General features: G+C 41.2%; 1 protein-coding gene across 1 annotated transcript in view; it reads right to left on the reverse strand.

Moving 5' to 3' along the window:
- The window catches only part of LOC128694731 (probable cytochrome P450 CYP44), a gene marked incomplete at its 5' end in the record, with an annotated part of 79,898 nt that overhangs the window by 14,802 nt on the left and 51,335 nt on the right, over positions 1-13,761 (reverse strand). Inside the window, 1 exon segment of the mRNA XM_070084986.1 lies at positions 487-565. Coding sequence (XP_069941087.1) covers positions 487-565 — 79 coding nt within the window.

Raw genomic sequence — 13,761 nt, forward strand, 5'->3', positions numbered from 1 at the left:
TAGGGTTGGCACTAGAAGCTTTCTTGGGGCCCATGGTCACTTATTTTCCAGAAAAAAATCACCAAAAACACTGTAATAATACAAAATGTTCCGATTGTATGCTTGGATGTTACCGCGGAGGCTGGCTGGTAAACAATGCCACCCGCGGAACATGTGAGCGTGGCTCAGGCCGCACATTGGACGCGTCTCGGACGAAGGCCGCTGAGCGGGTTTTTGTCCACTATGCGGGGCAAAATTTTAGCGAACAAAGCGTCCGCTATGCGGATTGTCCGCTATGCAAGGCGTCCGTTATGCGGGGGTCCACTGTACTATATACTTATCATATATCAATGATAATTAGTTTGTAATTATTTTTTCAAACTCAGTAACTGTAAAATTATAAATGAGTCTGGTTATGATAATAAAGGAGGATTTTTAAGCATGAAATATATTATTCAGCACATTAAATTTAAAATCAATAAAAAAACTTTTTTATGTGTGATTTACCCCAGCAGGAACATGATAGCCACTCAGAAGCATGTCCTTCTGAAGGAGACGCTGCACACTTTCACCAACTGGATAAAATCTGTAAAGTCATTGTATTTGTAATTACACAGCAATGCAATATAATTTAGTCTTGAAATAAGTAAACTATCAAGAAGGAAATATGAGAAAAAATGTAATCTGATCAATTAATATATTTTCACTTGAAACATCATTGGTACAAAACTGGATGACATTACATCTCTCACATGTAAAACCCCTTAGTTCTGCAGAACATTCTGGGTAAGCCTAACTTACATCTAGAAGGGCTCAAGTATTTTACATTTATTTTATTTATTTATTTTATGTCTTTGCAAACAGTACATTGAGATTTTATATATACAATAGTGGGTTGCAATGCAGAGAGAGCCTCTATTATGCCTAGGCATTATGGGCCAACTTAACATTACTGGCTTACAGTCTACTTAATACTAAGGAGTATATCATAGTTGTACAGTAGGATAGTAATTGGAAACATAAACACATATGCAGTTTAATGTGATCCTTTATTGACAACGTTTCGCCCACACAGTGGGCTTTTTCAAGTCACAAACAGATCTACCTGGGGTGGAAGGTACGTGAGTATTTATAGTCAGGTTCAGAATGTTGAGGTCAGGTGGAGAATGCTGCATCTGATGATCTACCGGGTGGGGTTATAGAGTCTCAAATCTTGGGTAGCTTAGGAGGGGTATTGGACAAGTTGTGAGCAGACCTTCTGCAGTGTTCTATGTTCTTATGTGGGATAGCGATGAAAAGTTTCTTGGCAAGTGGTTCAGCTATGTTATAGAAGCCATTGTTCTGGTTGAAACTGTTGGTTATAGAGATAAGCGATGATTCCAGGATTCTTCGATATTGAGTGTTGTCTTCTGTGGCGATAAGTCTTGAGTTTCTGTAGTTAATTAAATGGTTGTGTGAATTGCGATGTTGTACACAGGCATTCCTTGTATCGTCAGTCCTGCTTGCGTATTGGTGTTCTGAAATACACCTACCATCCGACTTACGACCAAGTTCGGTTCCGAGAAACCGGTCGTAAGTCGAAATGGTCATAAGTCAAACTTTACTACTGAATATCAACAAAACATTTTTGTAATGACTATTTTATTGTTTTATTTTGGTATTTCATGTTTTACTTTACTTTTTATGCTGCTAGTACTGTATTTTATACTGTAATGTTTAGGATAAACACTGTGTACAACACAGAGTTGTTTATTTCCCAGAAATTTGACATAAAAACATGATCATAAGTCGAGTGGTCGTAAGTCGAGCAGGTCGTAAGTCGGATGGTAGGTGTACGTGTTTGGAGGTCTCTTGATGTTTCGCCCACGTATAATTTGTTGCAGTCATTACAAGGGATTATGTATACCCCTGCAGAGGATGGAAGCTTGTCCTGTCTACTACTGGTGATGTCCTTGATGGCCGTGGTTGTGGAGGTAGATACTTGGAATGATGTATTGGAAAAGATGTTGGAAACATGTTTGGCAATGGAGTTGGTGGGGAGGACTATGTATCTCTTCTCGGCAGTGTCTTCTCTGGGTGTGTTGAAGATGTTTAATGCCCGCCGTCTGCAGTCTCTGATGAAGTGACGAGGATAGTGGAGTTTAGAAAATACTTGTTCAATTATAGTGCATTCTTCCTCAAGGAACTCATTGCTGCAGATTCTGAGTGCGCACAGGAAGAAGCCTATAATTACACCATGTTTAGTTTTGGTGTCGTAGTGAGAGTAGAAGTGGAGAAGATCGTTTTGGTTGGTTGGTGTTCGATAGACTTTAAAGCGAAGTTCATGGTCAGTTTTGCAGAGAACATCAAGGAAAGGAAGAGTGTTGTCGACTTCTTCCTCAAGTGTGAAGCTACCCAAGATTTTAGACTCTATAACCCCACCTGGTAGATCATCAGATGCAGCATTCTCCACCTGACCTCAACATTCTGAACCTGACTATAAATACTCACGTACCTTCAACCCCAGGTAGATCTGTTTGTGACTTGAAAAAGCCCACTGTGTGGGCGAAACGTTGTCAATAAAGGATCACATTAAACTGCATATGTGTTTATGTTTCCATTGTGGCGGTATTTTATACCATTTATTTTCAGGATAGTAATTATTTCATAGTTGTACAGTAGAATATTAATTATGAATGAATCAAAATTTGTATAATACAAAGATACATTTATATTCGAAAATGCTTTTTGTGAAAACAATGATTCAATTATATTCCTGTCAACAATGGATAAAAGGTTCAAAGTGATAGTTTCAGTTATGATGTGGGAGTACATAGGTGAGTAAGTGTGTACTGAGTATTTAGCATTTAGTCTAGGGTGATTAAGCGGCTTTTGAGAAGAGTCTTAACTTGATTTTCAGACTGGGTTACTTTAATATCTTCTGGTAATGAATTCCATATTTTGGGGCCTTTTATGTGCATAGAGTTTTTACACAGTGTGATATGGACACGAGGTATATCAAAAAGAGATATGTGTCTTGCGTTGTGGTCATGTGTCCTATTTAGGTTGGTGAGGAGAAGTATGAGTGGAGGGTTTATATTTGTGTGTATTGTTCTGTGTATGTAGTAGGCACATGAATAAGTATGGATCTTCTTAATGGTGAGCAGATTCAGACTTTTGAAAATTGGTGGAGTATGCTGGCGGGAGTGGGAATTTGTTATCATTCTTACTGCTGCCTTTTGCTGGGTTATTAGGGGTTTTAGGTGATTGGATGTTGTTGATCCCCATGCACAAATTCCATATGTAAGATAAGGGTATATGAGTGAATGGTACAGTGCCAGGAGAGCTGATTGTGGAACGTAGTACCTTATCTTTGATAGTATGCCTACAGTCTTGGAGATTTGTTGTATGTGTGTCCGGAACTTAAGGCTACTGTCAAGGTGGATACCGAGGAATTTTCCCTTGTGAGTCTTGTGACTGATGATCCATTTATCGTTATGTTAATTGGATCATTTGCAGCTTTGTTTCCAAACTGAATGAAATAGGTTTTATCAGTGTTCAGGGTAAGTTTGTTAGTCATCATCCAGGCAGATATTTTCTGTAATTCAGCATTGACTTATTTGCTAGTATGACTGTGTTTGGATATGGGTTTGAGTAGCTGTGATGCATTCAGTAGATCATTGATGTAGATGAGAAAGAGGAGTGGTCCAAGGACACTTCCTTGTGGGATTCCTACTGTGATTGGTTGGGTGGAAGAGTTTGCATCATTTGCATACACATATTGAGTTCTGTTACTAAGGTATGACTTTAGGTAGTTGAGGGGGTGGCCTCTGATACCATAGTGCATTAATTTGGAGTACAGCAGTTCATGGTCGACTGTATCGAAAGCTTTACGTAAATCAATGAAAATGCCCAGCGGGACTTCTTTCTTTTCAAGTGCGGTATATATTAGTTCATTTGTGCTTTTATTACTCCTGAATACAAACTGACAAGGGTTTAATATGTTGTGTGAAACGAGGTAGGAATAGATCCGTCTATGAATTAATTTTTCAAAGATTTTAGAGAGCAGTGGTAAATTAGATATTAGTCTATAGTTATTCAAGTCAGCTTGGTCACCTCCTTTATGGATCAGAGTGACCCCTCACTATTTTGAGGATTGTTGGGAAGGTAGATGATTCAATGGATTTGTTAAAGAGCGTTGCAATAATTGGTCACAATACTTGAAAAGCTTTTTTGTACATAAATGCAGGCAAGTTGTTTATGTCTCCTGCCTTGTTTTTAAGGGTGTTTATGACGAGCGTAACTTCAATGGGGTTGGTTGGAGCTAGGAATAGCGTATTTGGGTAGGTGCCTATGAGGTAGTCTGATGGACGGGTGTTTACCTGGAGTTTACCTGGAGAGAGTTCCGGGGGTCAACGCCCCCGCGGCCCGGTCTGTGACCAGGCCTCCTGGTGGATCAGAGCCTGATCAACCAGGCTGTTGCTGCTGGCTGCACGCAAACCAACGTACGAGCCACAGCCCGGCTGATCAGGAACTAACTTTAGGTGCTTGTCCAGTGCCAGCTTGAAGACTGCCAGGGGTCTGTTGGTAATCCCCCTTATGTGTGCTGGGAGGCAGTTGAACAGTCTCGGGCCCCTGACACTTATTGTATGGTCTCTTAACGTGCTAGTGACACCCCTGCTTTTCATTGGGGGGATGGTGCATCGTCTGCCAAGTCTTTTGCTTTCGTAGTGAGTGATTTTCGTGTGCAAGTCCGGTACTAGTCCCTCTAGGATTTTCCAGGTGTATATAATCATGTATCTCTCCCTCCTGCATTCCAGGGAATACAGGTTTAGGAACCTCAAGCGCTCCCAGTAATTGAGGTGTTTTATCTCCGTTATGCGCGCCGTGAAAGTTCTCTGTACATTTTCTAGGTCGGCAATTTCACCTGCCTTGAAAGGTGCTGTTAGTGTGCAGCAATATTCCAGCCTAGATAGAACAAGTGACCTGAAGAGTGTCATCATGGGCTTGGCCTCCCTAGTTTTGAAGGTTCTCATTATCCATCCTGTCATTTTTCTAGCAGATGCGATTGATACAATGTTATGGTCCTTGAAGGTGAGATCCTCCGACATGATCACTCCCAGGTCTTTGACGTTGGTGTTTCGCTCTATTTTGTGGCCAGAATTTGTTTTGTACTCTGATGAAGATTTAATTTCCTCATGTTTACCATATCTGAGTAATTGAAATTTCTCATCGTTGAACTTCATATTGTTTTCTGCAGCCCACTGAAAGATTTGGTTGATGTCCGCCTGGAGCCTTGCAGTGTCTGCAATGGAAGACACTGTCATGCAGATTCGGGTGTCATCTGCAAAGGAAGACACGGTGCTGTGGCTGACATCCTTGTCTATGTCGGATATGAGGATGAGGAACAAGATGGGAGCGAGTACTGTGCCTTGTGGAACAGAGCTTTTCACCGTAGCTGCCTCGGACTTTACTCTGTTGACGACTACTCTCTGTGTTCTGTTAGTGAGGAAATTATAGATCCATCGACCGACTTTTCCTGTTATTCCTTTAGCACGCATTTTGTGCGCTATTACGCCATGGTCACACTTGTCGAAGGCTTTTGCAAAGTCTGTATATATTACATCTGCATTCTTTTTGTCTTCTAGTGCATTTAGGACCTTGTCGTAGTGATCCAATAGTTGAGACAGACAGGAGCGACCTGTTCTAAACCCATGCTGCCCTGGGTTGTGTAACTGATGGGTTTCTAGATGGGTGGTGATCTTGCTTCTTAGGACCCTTTCAAAGATTTTTATGATATGGGATGTTAGTGCTATTGGTCTGTAGTTCTTTGCTGATGCTTTACTGCCCCCTTTGTGGAGTGGGGCTATGTCTGTTGTTTTTAGTAACTGTGGGACGACCCCCGTGTCCATGCTCCCTCTCCATAGGATGGAAAAGGCTCGTGATAGGGGCTTCTTGCAGTTCTTGATGAACACAGAGTTCCATGAGTCTGGTCCTGGGGCAGAGTGCATGGGCATGTCATTTATCGCCTGTTCGAAGTCATTTGGCGTCAGGATAACATCGGATAGGCTTGTGTTAATCAAATTTTGTGGCTCTCTCATAAAAAATTAATTTTGATCTTCGACTCTCAGTCTGGTTAGCGGCTTGCTAAAAACTGAGTCATATTGGGACTTGAGTAGCTCACTCATTTCCTTGCCGTCATCTGTGTAGGACCCATCTTGTTTAAGTAGGGGCCCAATACTGGACGTTGTTCTCGATTTTGATTTGGCATAGGAGAAGAAATACTTTGGGTTTCTTTCGATTTCATTTATGGCTTTTAGTTCTTCCCGCGATTCCTGACTCCTAAAGGATTCTTTTAGCTTAAGTTCGATGCTTGCTATTTCTCTGACCAGTGTCTCCCTACGCATTTCAGATATATTGCCCTCTTTTAGCCGCTCTGTTACTCTTTTCCGTCGCCTGTAAAGGGAGCACCTGTCTCTTTCTATTTTACATCTACTCCTCCTTTTTCTTAGAGGAATAAGCCTTGTGCATACATCGAGTGCCACCGAGTTAATCTGTTCTAGGCATAAGTTGGGGTCTGTGTTGCTTAGTATATCTTCCCAGCTTATATCGGTTAGGACTTGGTTTACTTGGTCCCACTTTATGTTTTTGTTATTGAAGTTGAATTTGGTGAATGCTCCCTCATGACTAGTCTCATTATGTCGGTCTGGGGCTCCACGCATACATGTCTGAACCTCAATTATGTTGTGATCTGAGTATATTGTTTTTGATATGGTGACATTTCTTATCAGATCATCATTGTTAGTGAAGATGAGGTCTAGTGTATTCTCCAGTCTAGTAGGCTCTATTATTTGCTGGTTTAAATTGAATTTTGTACAGAGATTTAAAAGCTCGTGTGAGTGTGAGTTTTCATCAGAGCTGCCTCCTGGTGTTATTACTGCAACAATATTATTTGCTATATTCCTCCATTTTAGGTGCCTTAAGTTGAAATCCCCCAGGAGCAAGATGTTGGGTGCAGGAGCTGGAAGATTTTCCAGACAGTGGTCAATTTTTAACAGCTGTTCCTGGAATTGCTGGGATGTTGCATCCGGAGGCTTGTAGACTACCACAATGACTAGGTTTTGGTTCTCGACCTTTACTGCTAAAACTTCCACTACATCATTTGAGGCATTAAGCAGTTCTGTGCAAACAAGTGACTCTGCAATGTACAGGCCAACCCCCCCCCTTTTGCCTGTTCACTCTGTCACATCTGTATAGGTTGTAACCTGGAATCCATATTTCGTTGTCCAAGTGATCCTTTATGTGGGTCTCAGTGAAAGCCGCGAACATTGCCTTTGCCTCTGCAAGCAGACCACGGATGAAAAGTATTTTGTTGTTTGTTGCTGGCTTTAGACCCTGTATATTTGCAAAGAAGAATGTTATCGGACTGGTGGTATTGTTGGTACTGGGGGGGGATTTTTTTTCTGGCATTAGTATCTGTATCTGTTGGTTTGGAGTGGAGGCCATTGACTGTGGTTCCACTCCAGGAATGACTGGATTTGGTGTACGATTTCTGCCATTTCCTGCCAGTTTTTTTTCCTTCCTGGCACTAAAAAACCTCTCCCTCTTGAGTGGCTGTGGCTACCCAGGTTTTCCCATGGCCTGGATGTTTTGTATCTTTTTGTCCCCTTTAGATGGTATGCCTGGCAATTTAAGTTATAGCACAGTCTTTCCTGTACTGAAGAGGTACACAGTTCAGGGTGAAAAAGCTTACAGGAAGGGAGTTTGCATTTTCCTGTTGTCATATGGGCATGGCATTTTCTAGGGTGGTCATAGTTGCACGTCCCATCTGTTTTTCCAGATTTCCCATGCCAGCAGATACCAAGTGCATAGTATGTGCACAGGCTTGGTTTCTGTTTGCCTTGGGTTTCTGTGACTGTATTCCCTGTTGGTGCATGTTTCCCTGTCTTACTTCTATCCTCCCTAGCACCAACAATGGAGCTCCCACCAGTTGTTTTTGGTAGTATATCCTCACTATTGCTAGTGGAGTCCTCTTGTTTGCTATTTCCTGCGGTATTTCTAGTTTGCAATATTGGTTTTGTCTTATCTTTGACTACACTTGTTTCCCTACTATGGCTCCTGTCCCCTATGAGGTCATTTATATGTATTCCTTCCTGCGTATAATTCCCGACTACCTGGACAAAATCTCCAGCTTCACCATTACTGTCTCCCAGGACAGCATCTCCAGCTTCACCATTACTGTCTCCCAGGACAGCACCTTCAGCTTCACCATTACTGTCTCCCAGGACAGCACCTCCAGCTTCACCATTACTGTCTCCCAGGACAGCACCTCCAGCTTCACCATTACTGTCTCCCAGGACAGCACTATCAGCCCCACATTTACTGACTATTTTGTTTGCTAGGTTTTTTCCTATGGTGGAGAAGAAAACATTAAGTCTGTTTGCTGTTTCGGTTGGAATGAGAAGGAGTTCATCTGATTTTGTTAGTTTGATTTTGTTTTTGGATAACTGTTTAGTTCCAAGAATTTCAGATAGAGTTTTCCAGGTTTTTTTTATATCACCTTTGATGTTATGTAATCTATTTTCATAATACATTTTTTTTGACCTTCTTCTCAGGTTGGTAAGTGCTGACGAATAACTTTTCGATTGTTCTCTAGTTATTTGACCCATTCTATACTGTTTTTCATATTTGTGCATTGTGTTAATGGATTTGAGGATGCTTGGTGTTAGCCAGGCATTATTCAGTCTCTTTACTGTGATCTGTTTAGTTTTTCTGGGGCAATGTCTGTTATAGAGGCATTGGGCTTTTTTTAGAAAATTATTTATACATTCATTCATATCTGTATATGTTTCGAGCTCATTTTGCCAGTCGATGTTATTCATAGCTGCTATAAAGTTGTTAACTGCTGTCTCGTTATGTAGTCTGAAGGTTACTTTAGTAATTTCTTGTGGTAGTTTGCCCAGATTAGTTATGAGAAAGGTTGGGTAGTGGTCTGTAGTGTTGTCTGTGATTATGCCTGATTTTAAAGGGGATATGGTGTTTGTCCAGATGTGGTCTATTAACCCTTTGAGGGTCGACAGGCCCTCTCCGAGACTCGTTCTCAGGGTCGGCCAAATTTAAAAAAAAAAAAAATTCTTATGAAAAGATAGAGAATCTTTTTCCGATCATAATGACACCAAAAGTATGAAATTTGATGGAAAACTTATGGAATTATGCTCTTGCGAAGTTAGCAGTCTCGGCGATGTTTACGCATTGGCGATTTTGACCACTTTGAGCCCCATTTTTGGCCAATTCCACTGTACTGCAGTGTTTTAAAAATTGAGGTTGGAGAGTTGAAGGAGGAGGTCTTGCTTCTCCAGGAGGAGATTAGGAGGCTGAAGGTCCACCTCAATGGGTCTGGGAGAGAGTGTGAGGTGGCTGGAGTTGTGGGGAATGAGGCTTCTAGCAGTGAGGTGCAGTCTGTCTCTCGCTGTGAGGAGGCTGTAGCTGGGGAGGTAGCAACGGCTACCAGCAGTGAGGTGCAGTCCAGCACCTGCTACAAGTGGCGAGTGGTTCACAGTAATGGAAGGCGCATCAGAGTAAGGAAAGTTAAGAGTGAAGATCTGAAGGTAGGAAATCGCTTCTCTGTTCTTCAGGATGAATGTACTTCAGTGGCCAGTGAAGGTAAGGGTACTACTGCCCCTGCTAATGGAGGCAAGCGCATTCTTGTGGTTGGTGACTCTCAGGTAAGATATATTGACCGTGCTTTTTGTAATAGGAATAAGAAGATGAGAGATAGAGTGTGCTTCCCTGGAGCTGGTGTTGGGGACATTGTCAACAGGCTGGATAATATCACGTCAGGTAATGGGAACAAGCCCATTATCTGTCTCAGTGCTGGTGGAAATGATATTGGGAAGGGTAGGAGAGAAGAGCTGCTAGATAAGTACAGGTCAGCTATAGATTTCATTAAGTCTAAGGGAGGGATCCCAATCATATGTAGCATCTTGCCTAGAAGGGGAGTAGGAAATGAATGGTTGTCTAGGGCAATTGGTGTAAATTGCTGGCTAGACAGATACTGCAAGGAACTTGCAATCCCATTCATTGACAACTGGAACAACTTTTATGGCAAACATGATATGTATGCAAGGGATGGGGTACATCTCTCTGGGGCTGGGGTGGTAGCACTTGCAGACTCGATTGAGAAGGCCATTGGTGAAATGCCTATGATTTTAAACTGAAGGAAGATAGAGGTATGGGTGTGTGTGGGAAACAAGCAGGTTGCAACACTTGGGTTGGAAACAGTAAATGTATAAAAGGCATTCAGCATGAAGTTATAAATAAAGACAATAGATCAGGTCAGCAAACAAAGGGGGACAGCAGAGGGCAGCAAGGGACTAGCTCCCTTAAGGTTTACTATACTAATAGCAGGAGTGTAAGAAATAAGATAGATGAGCTAAGATTAATTGCAAGTGCAGGAAACATAGATATTATTGCTATAACAGAGACCTGGCTTAATCTGAAAGATAGAGAGATGCCCTCTGAATGTCACATACAAGGCTATAAATTATTCCACACTGACAGGGTCAACAGGAAAGGTGGTGGAGTAGCGATGTATGTCAGAGACAATTTAAATTGTTGTGTTAGACAAGATATTAAATTAGAAGCGTCAGCCACTGAATCTGTTTGGTTACAGCTTCTCGAGGGCCGAGAAAAACTAATTTTGGGTGTGATTTACAGGGCCCCAAATCTTGATAGGGAGTGCAGTAAACTTCTATGGGATGAAATTCGTAAGGCATCTACATACGAAAATGTTGTGCTAATGGGAGATTTCAACTATAGACAGATTGACTGGAGCAATTTGACAGGAAATTTAGAGTCAGGTGACTTTCTTGATACGATCCAGGATTGTTTTTTAAAACAGTTTGTGACAGAGCCAACTAGGGGAAATAACCTCCTTGACTTGGTTCTTGCCAGTAGGGAAACACTAATTAATAATCTTGAGGTTAATGATGAGCTTGGGGAAAGTGATCACAAATCACTCAGTTTTAATATATCATGGAATTCCCCTAATAATGGCAATCAAGTCTCCGTCCCTAACTTTCGCTTGGCTGATTTCATAGGACTGAAAAATTACTTAGGTGGGCTGAACTGGAATGACCTGACTAAGGGTCAGGTAGGTGGTGATGGTTGCCGATATGATGCTTTCCAGGGCATAGTTCTAGCTGCTCAGTCAAATTATGTTCCAAATAGGGAAATCAGATCAAACAAAAATGATCCTAAATGGATGAACAATAGATTAAAATATCTGATTGGTCAAAAGAGAGGCATATATAGGCAAATCAAAAGAGGAGAGGGGCAATTGAGAAATCGATATATTCAGTTAAAGAGAGAAATAAAAAAGGGAATTAGAAAAGCAAAAAGAGATTATGAGGTTAAAGTTGCAAGAGAATCGAAGACTAACCCAAAAGGATTCTTTCAGGTATACAGAAGTAAGATCAGGGACAAGATAGGCCCACTCAAAAGTTCCTCGGGTCAGCTCACTGACAGTGATAAGGAAATGTGTAGAATTTTTAACACATACTTCCTCTCAGTTTTTACACAGGAGGATACCAGCGATATTCCAGTAATGATAAATTATGTAGAACAGGACGATAATAAACTGTGCACTATTAGGGTCACAAGTGACATGGTCCTTAGGCAAATAGATAAATTAAAACCTAACAAATCCCCAGGCCCTGATGAACTGTATGCAAGGGTTCTAAAGGAATGTAAAGAGGAGCTTAGCACACCTTTGGCTAATCTTTTCAACATATCACTACAAACTGGCATGGTGCCAGATAAGTGGAAAATGGCAAATGTGATACCTATTTTCAAAACAGGTGACAGGTCCATAGCTTCGAACTATAGACCAATAAGCCTAACCTCCATAGTGGGAAAATTTATGGAATCAATAATTGCCGAGGCAGTTCGTAGCCACCTTGAAAAGCATAAATTAATCAACGAATCTCAGCATGGTTTTACAAAGGGGCGTTCCTGCCTTACGAATTTATTAACTTTTTTCACTAAGGTATTTGAGGAGGTAGATCATGGTAATGAATATGATATTGTGTATATGGACTTCAGTAAGGCTTTTGACAGGGTCCCACATCAGAGACTATTGAGGAAAATTAAAGCACATGGAATAGGAGGAGAAATTTTTTCCTGGATAGAGGCATGGTTGACAAATAGGCAGCAGAGAGTTTGCATAAATGGGGAGAAATCAGAGTGGGGAAGCGTCACGAGCAGTGTTCCACAGGGGTCAGTGTTGGGCCCCCTGCTGTTCACAATCTACATAAACGACATAGATGAGGGCATAAAGAGCGACATCGGCAAGTTTGCCGATGACACCAAAATAGGCCGTCGAATTCATTCTGACGAGGACATTCGAGCACTCCAGGAAGATTTGAATAGACTGATGCAGTGGTCGGAGAAGTGGCAGATGCAGTTTAATATAGACAAATGCAAAGTTCTAAATGTTGGACAGGACAATAACCATGCCACATATAAACTAAATAATGTGGATCTTAATATTACGGATTGCGAAAAAGATTTAGGAGTTCTGGTTAGCAGTAATCTGAAACCAAGACAACAGTGCATAAGTGTTCGCAATAAAGCTAATAGAATCCTTGGCTTCATATCAAGAAGCATAAATAATAGGAGTCCTCAGGTTGTTCTTCAACTCTATACATCCTTGGTTAGGCCTCATTTAGATTATGCTGCACAGTTTTGGTCACCGTATTACAGAATGGATATAAATTCTCTGGAAAATGTACAAAGGAGGATGACAAAGTTGATCCCATGTATCAGAAACCTTCCCTATGAGGATAGACTAAGGGCCCTGAAACTGCACTCTCTAGAAAGACGTAGAATTAGGGGGGATATGATTGAGGTGTATAAATGGAAGACAGGAATAAATAAAGGGGATGTAAATAGTGTGCTGAAAATATCTAGCCTAGACAGGACTCGCAGCAATGGTTTTAAGTTGGAAAAATTCAGATTCAGGAAGGATATAGGAAAGTACTGGTTTGGTAATAGAGTTGTGGATGAGTGGAACAAACTCCCAAATACCGTTATAGAGGCCAGAACGTTGTGTAGCTTTAAAAATAGGTTGGATAAATACATGAGTAGATGTGGGTGGGTGTGAGTTAGACCTGATAGCTTGTGCTACCAGGTCGGTTGCCGTGTTCCTCCCTTAAGTCAATGTGACCTGACCTGACTAGGTTGGGTGCATTGGCTTAAGCCGGTAGGAGACTTGGACCTGCCTCGCATGGGCCAGTAGGCCTTCTGCAGTGTTCCTTCGTTCTTATGTAAGAAACCACCCATTTACCAATTTCAACTATCCAGCGCAGTGGTCAGAATTTAGCAATTTTGCCAATTTCACACAAATTTCAAATGATGCCAATTTCCGAATAGGGTCCAGAATAAACAAGAAAGACATTCCTGGCACTAAAATGACATTTCCTCTGTTCATTAGTCACATCTCAAGGCCCCTCTTACATTCTTTTGCTTTCCACTTTGAATTTTTATTCTCACAAAAAATAGAAGATTTACTGTTATGCAGACTACTGCATTAGTGTAAAAAATGGTATAAATAATATTGGTGCACTTGCAAAAGAATATTACACTCACCAGTTGACATGTATTGGATGCTTGGCATGATTTGCTTACTTTTGAACTTTGGTAAAAATTGAACATTTCTGCTACTTTGAGCTCAATTTTAAGGTACTTTTCATTGTAAATCCACTCAAAATCATCTCAATTTCTGTAATATGTCTTACATTCTAT

This window comes from Cherax quadricarinatus, chromosome 14, assembly GCF_038502225.1.
Source record: "Cherax quadricarinatus isolate ZL_2023a chromosome 14, ASM3850222v1, whole genome shotgun sequence".
Classification (NCBI taxonomy): Eukaryota; Metazoa; Arthropoda; class Malacostraca; order Decapoda; family Parastacidae; genus Cherax; species Cherax quadricarinatus.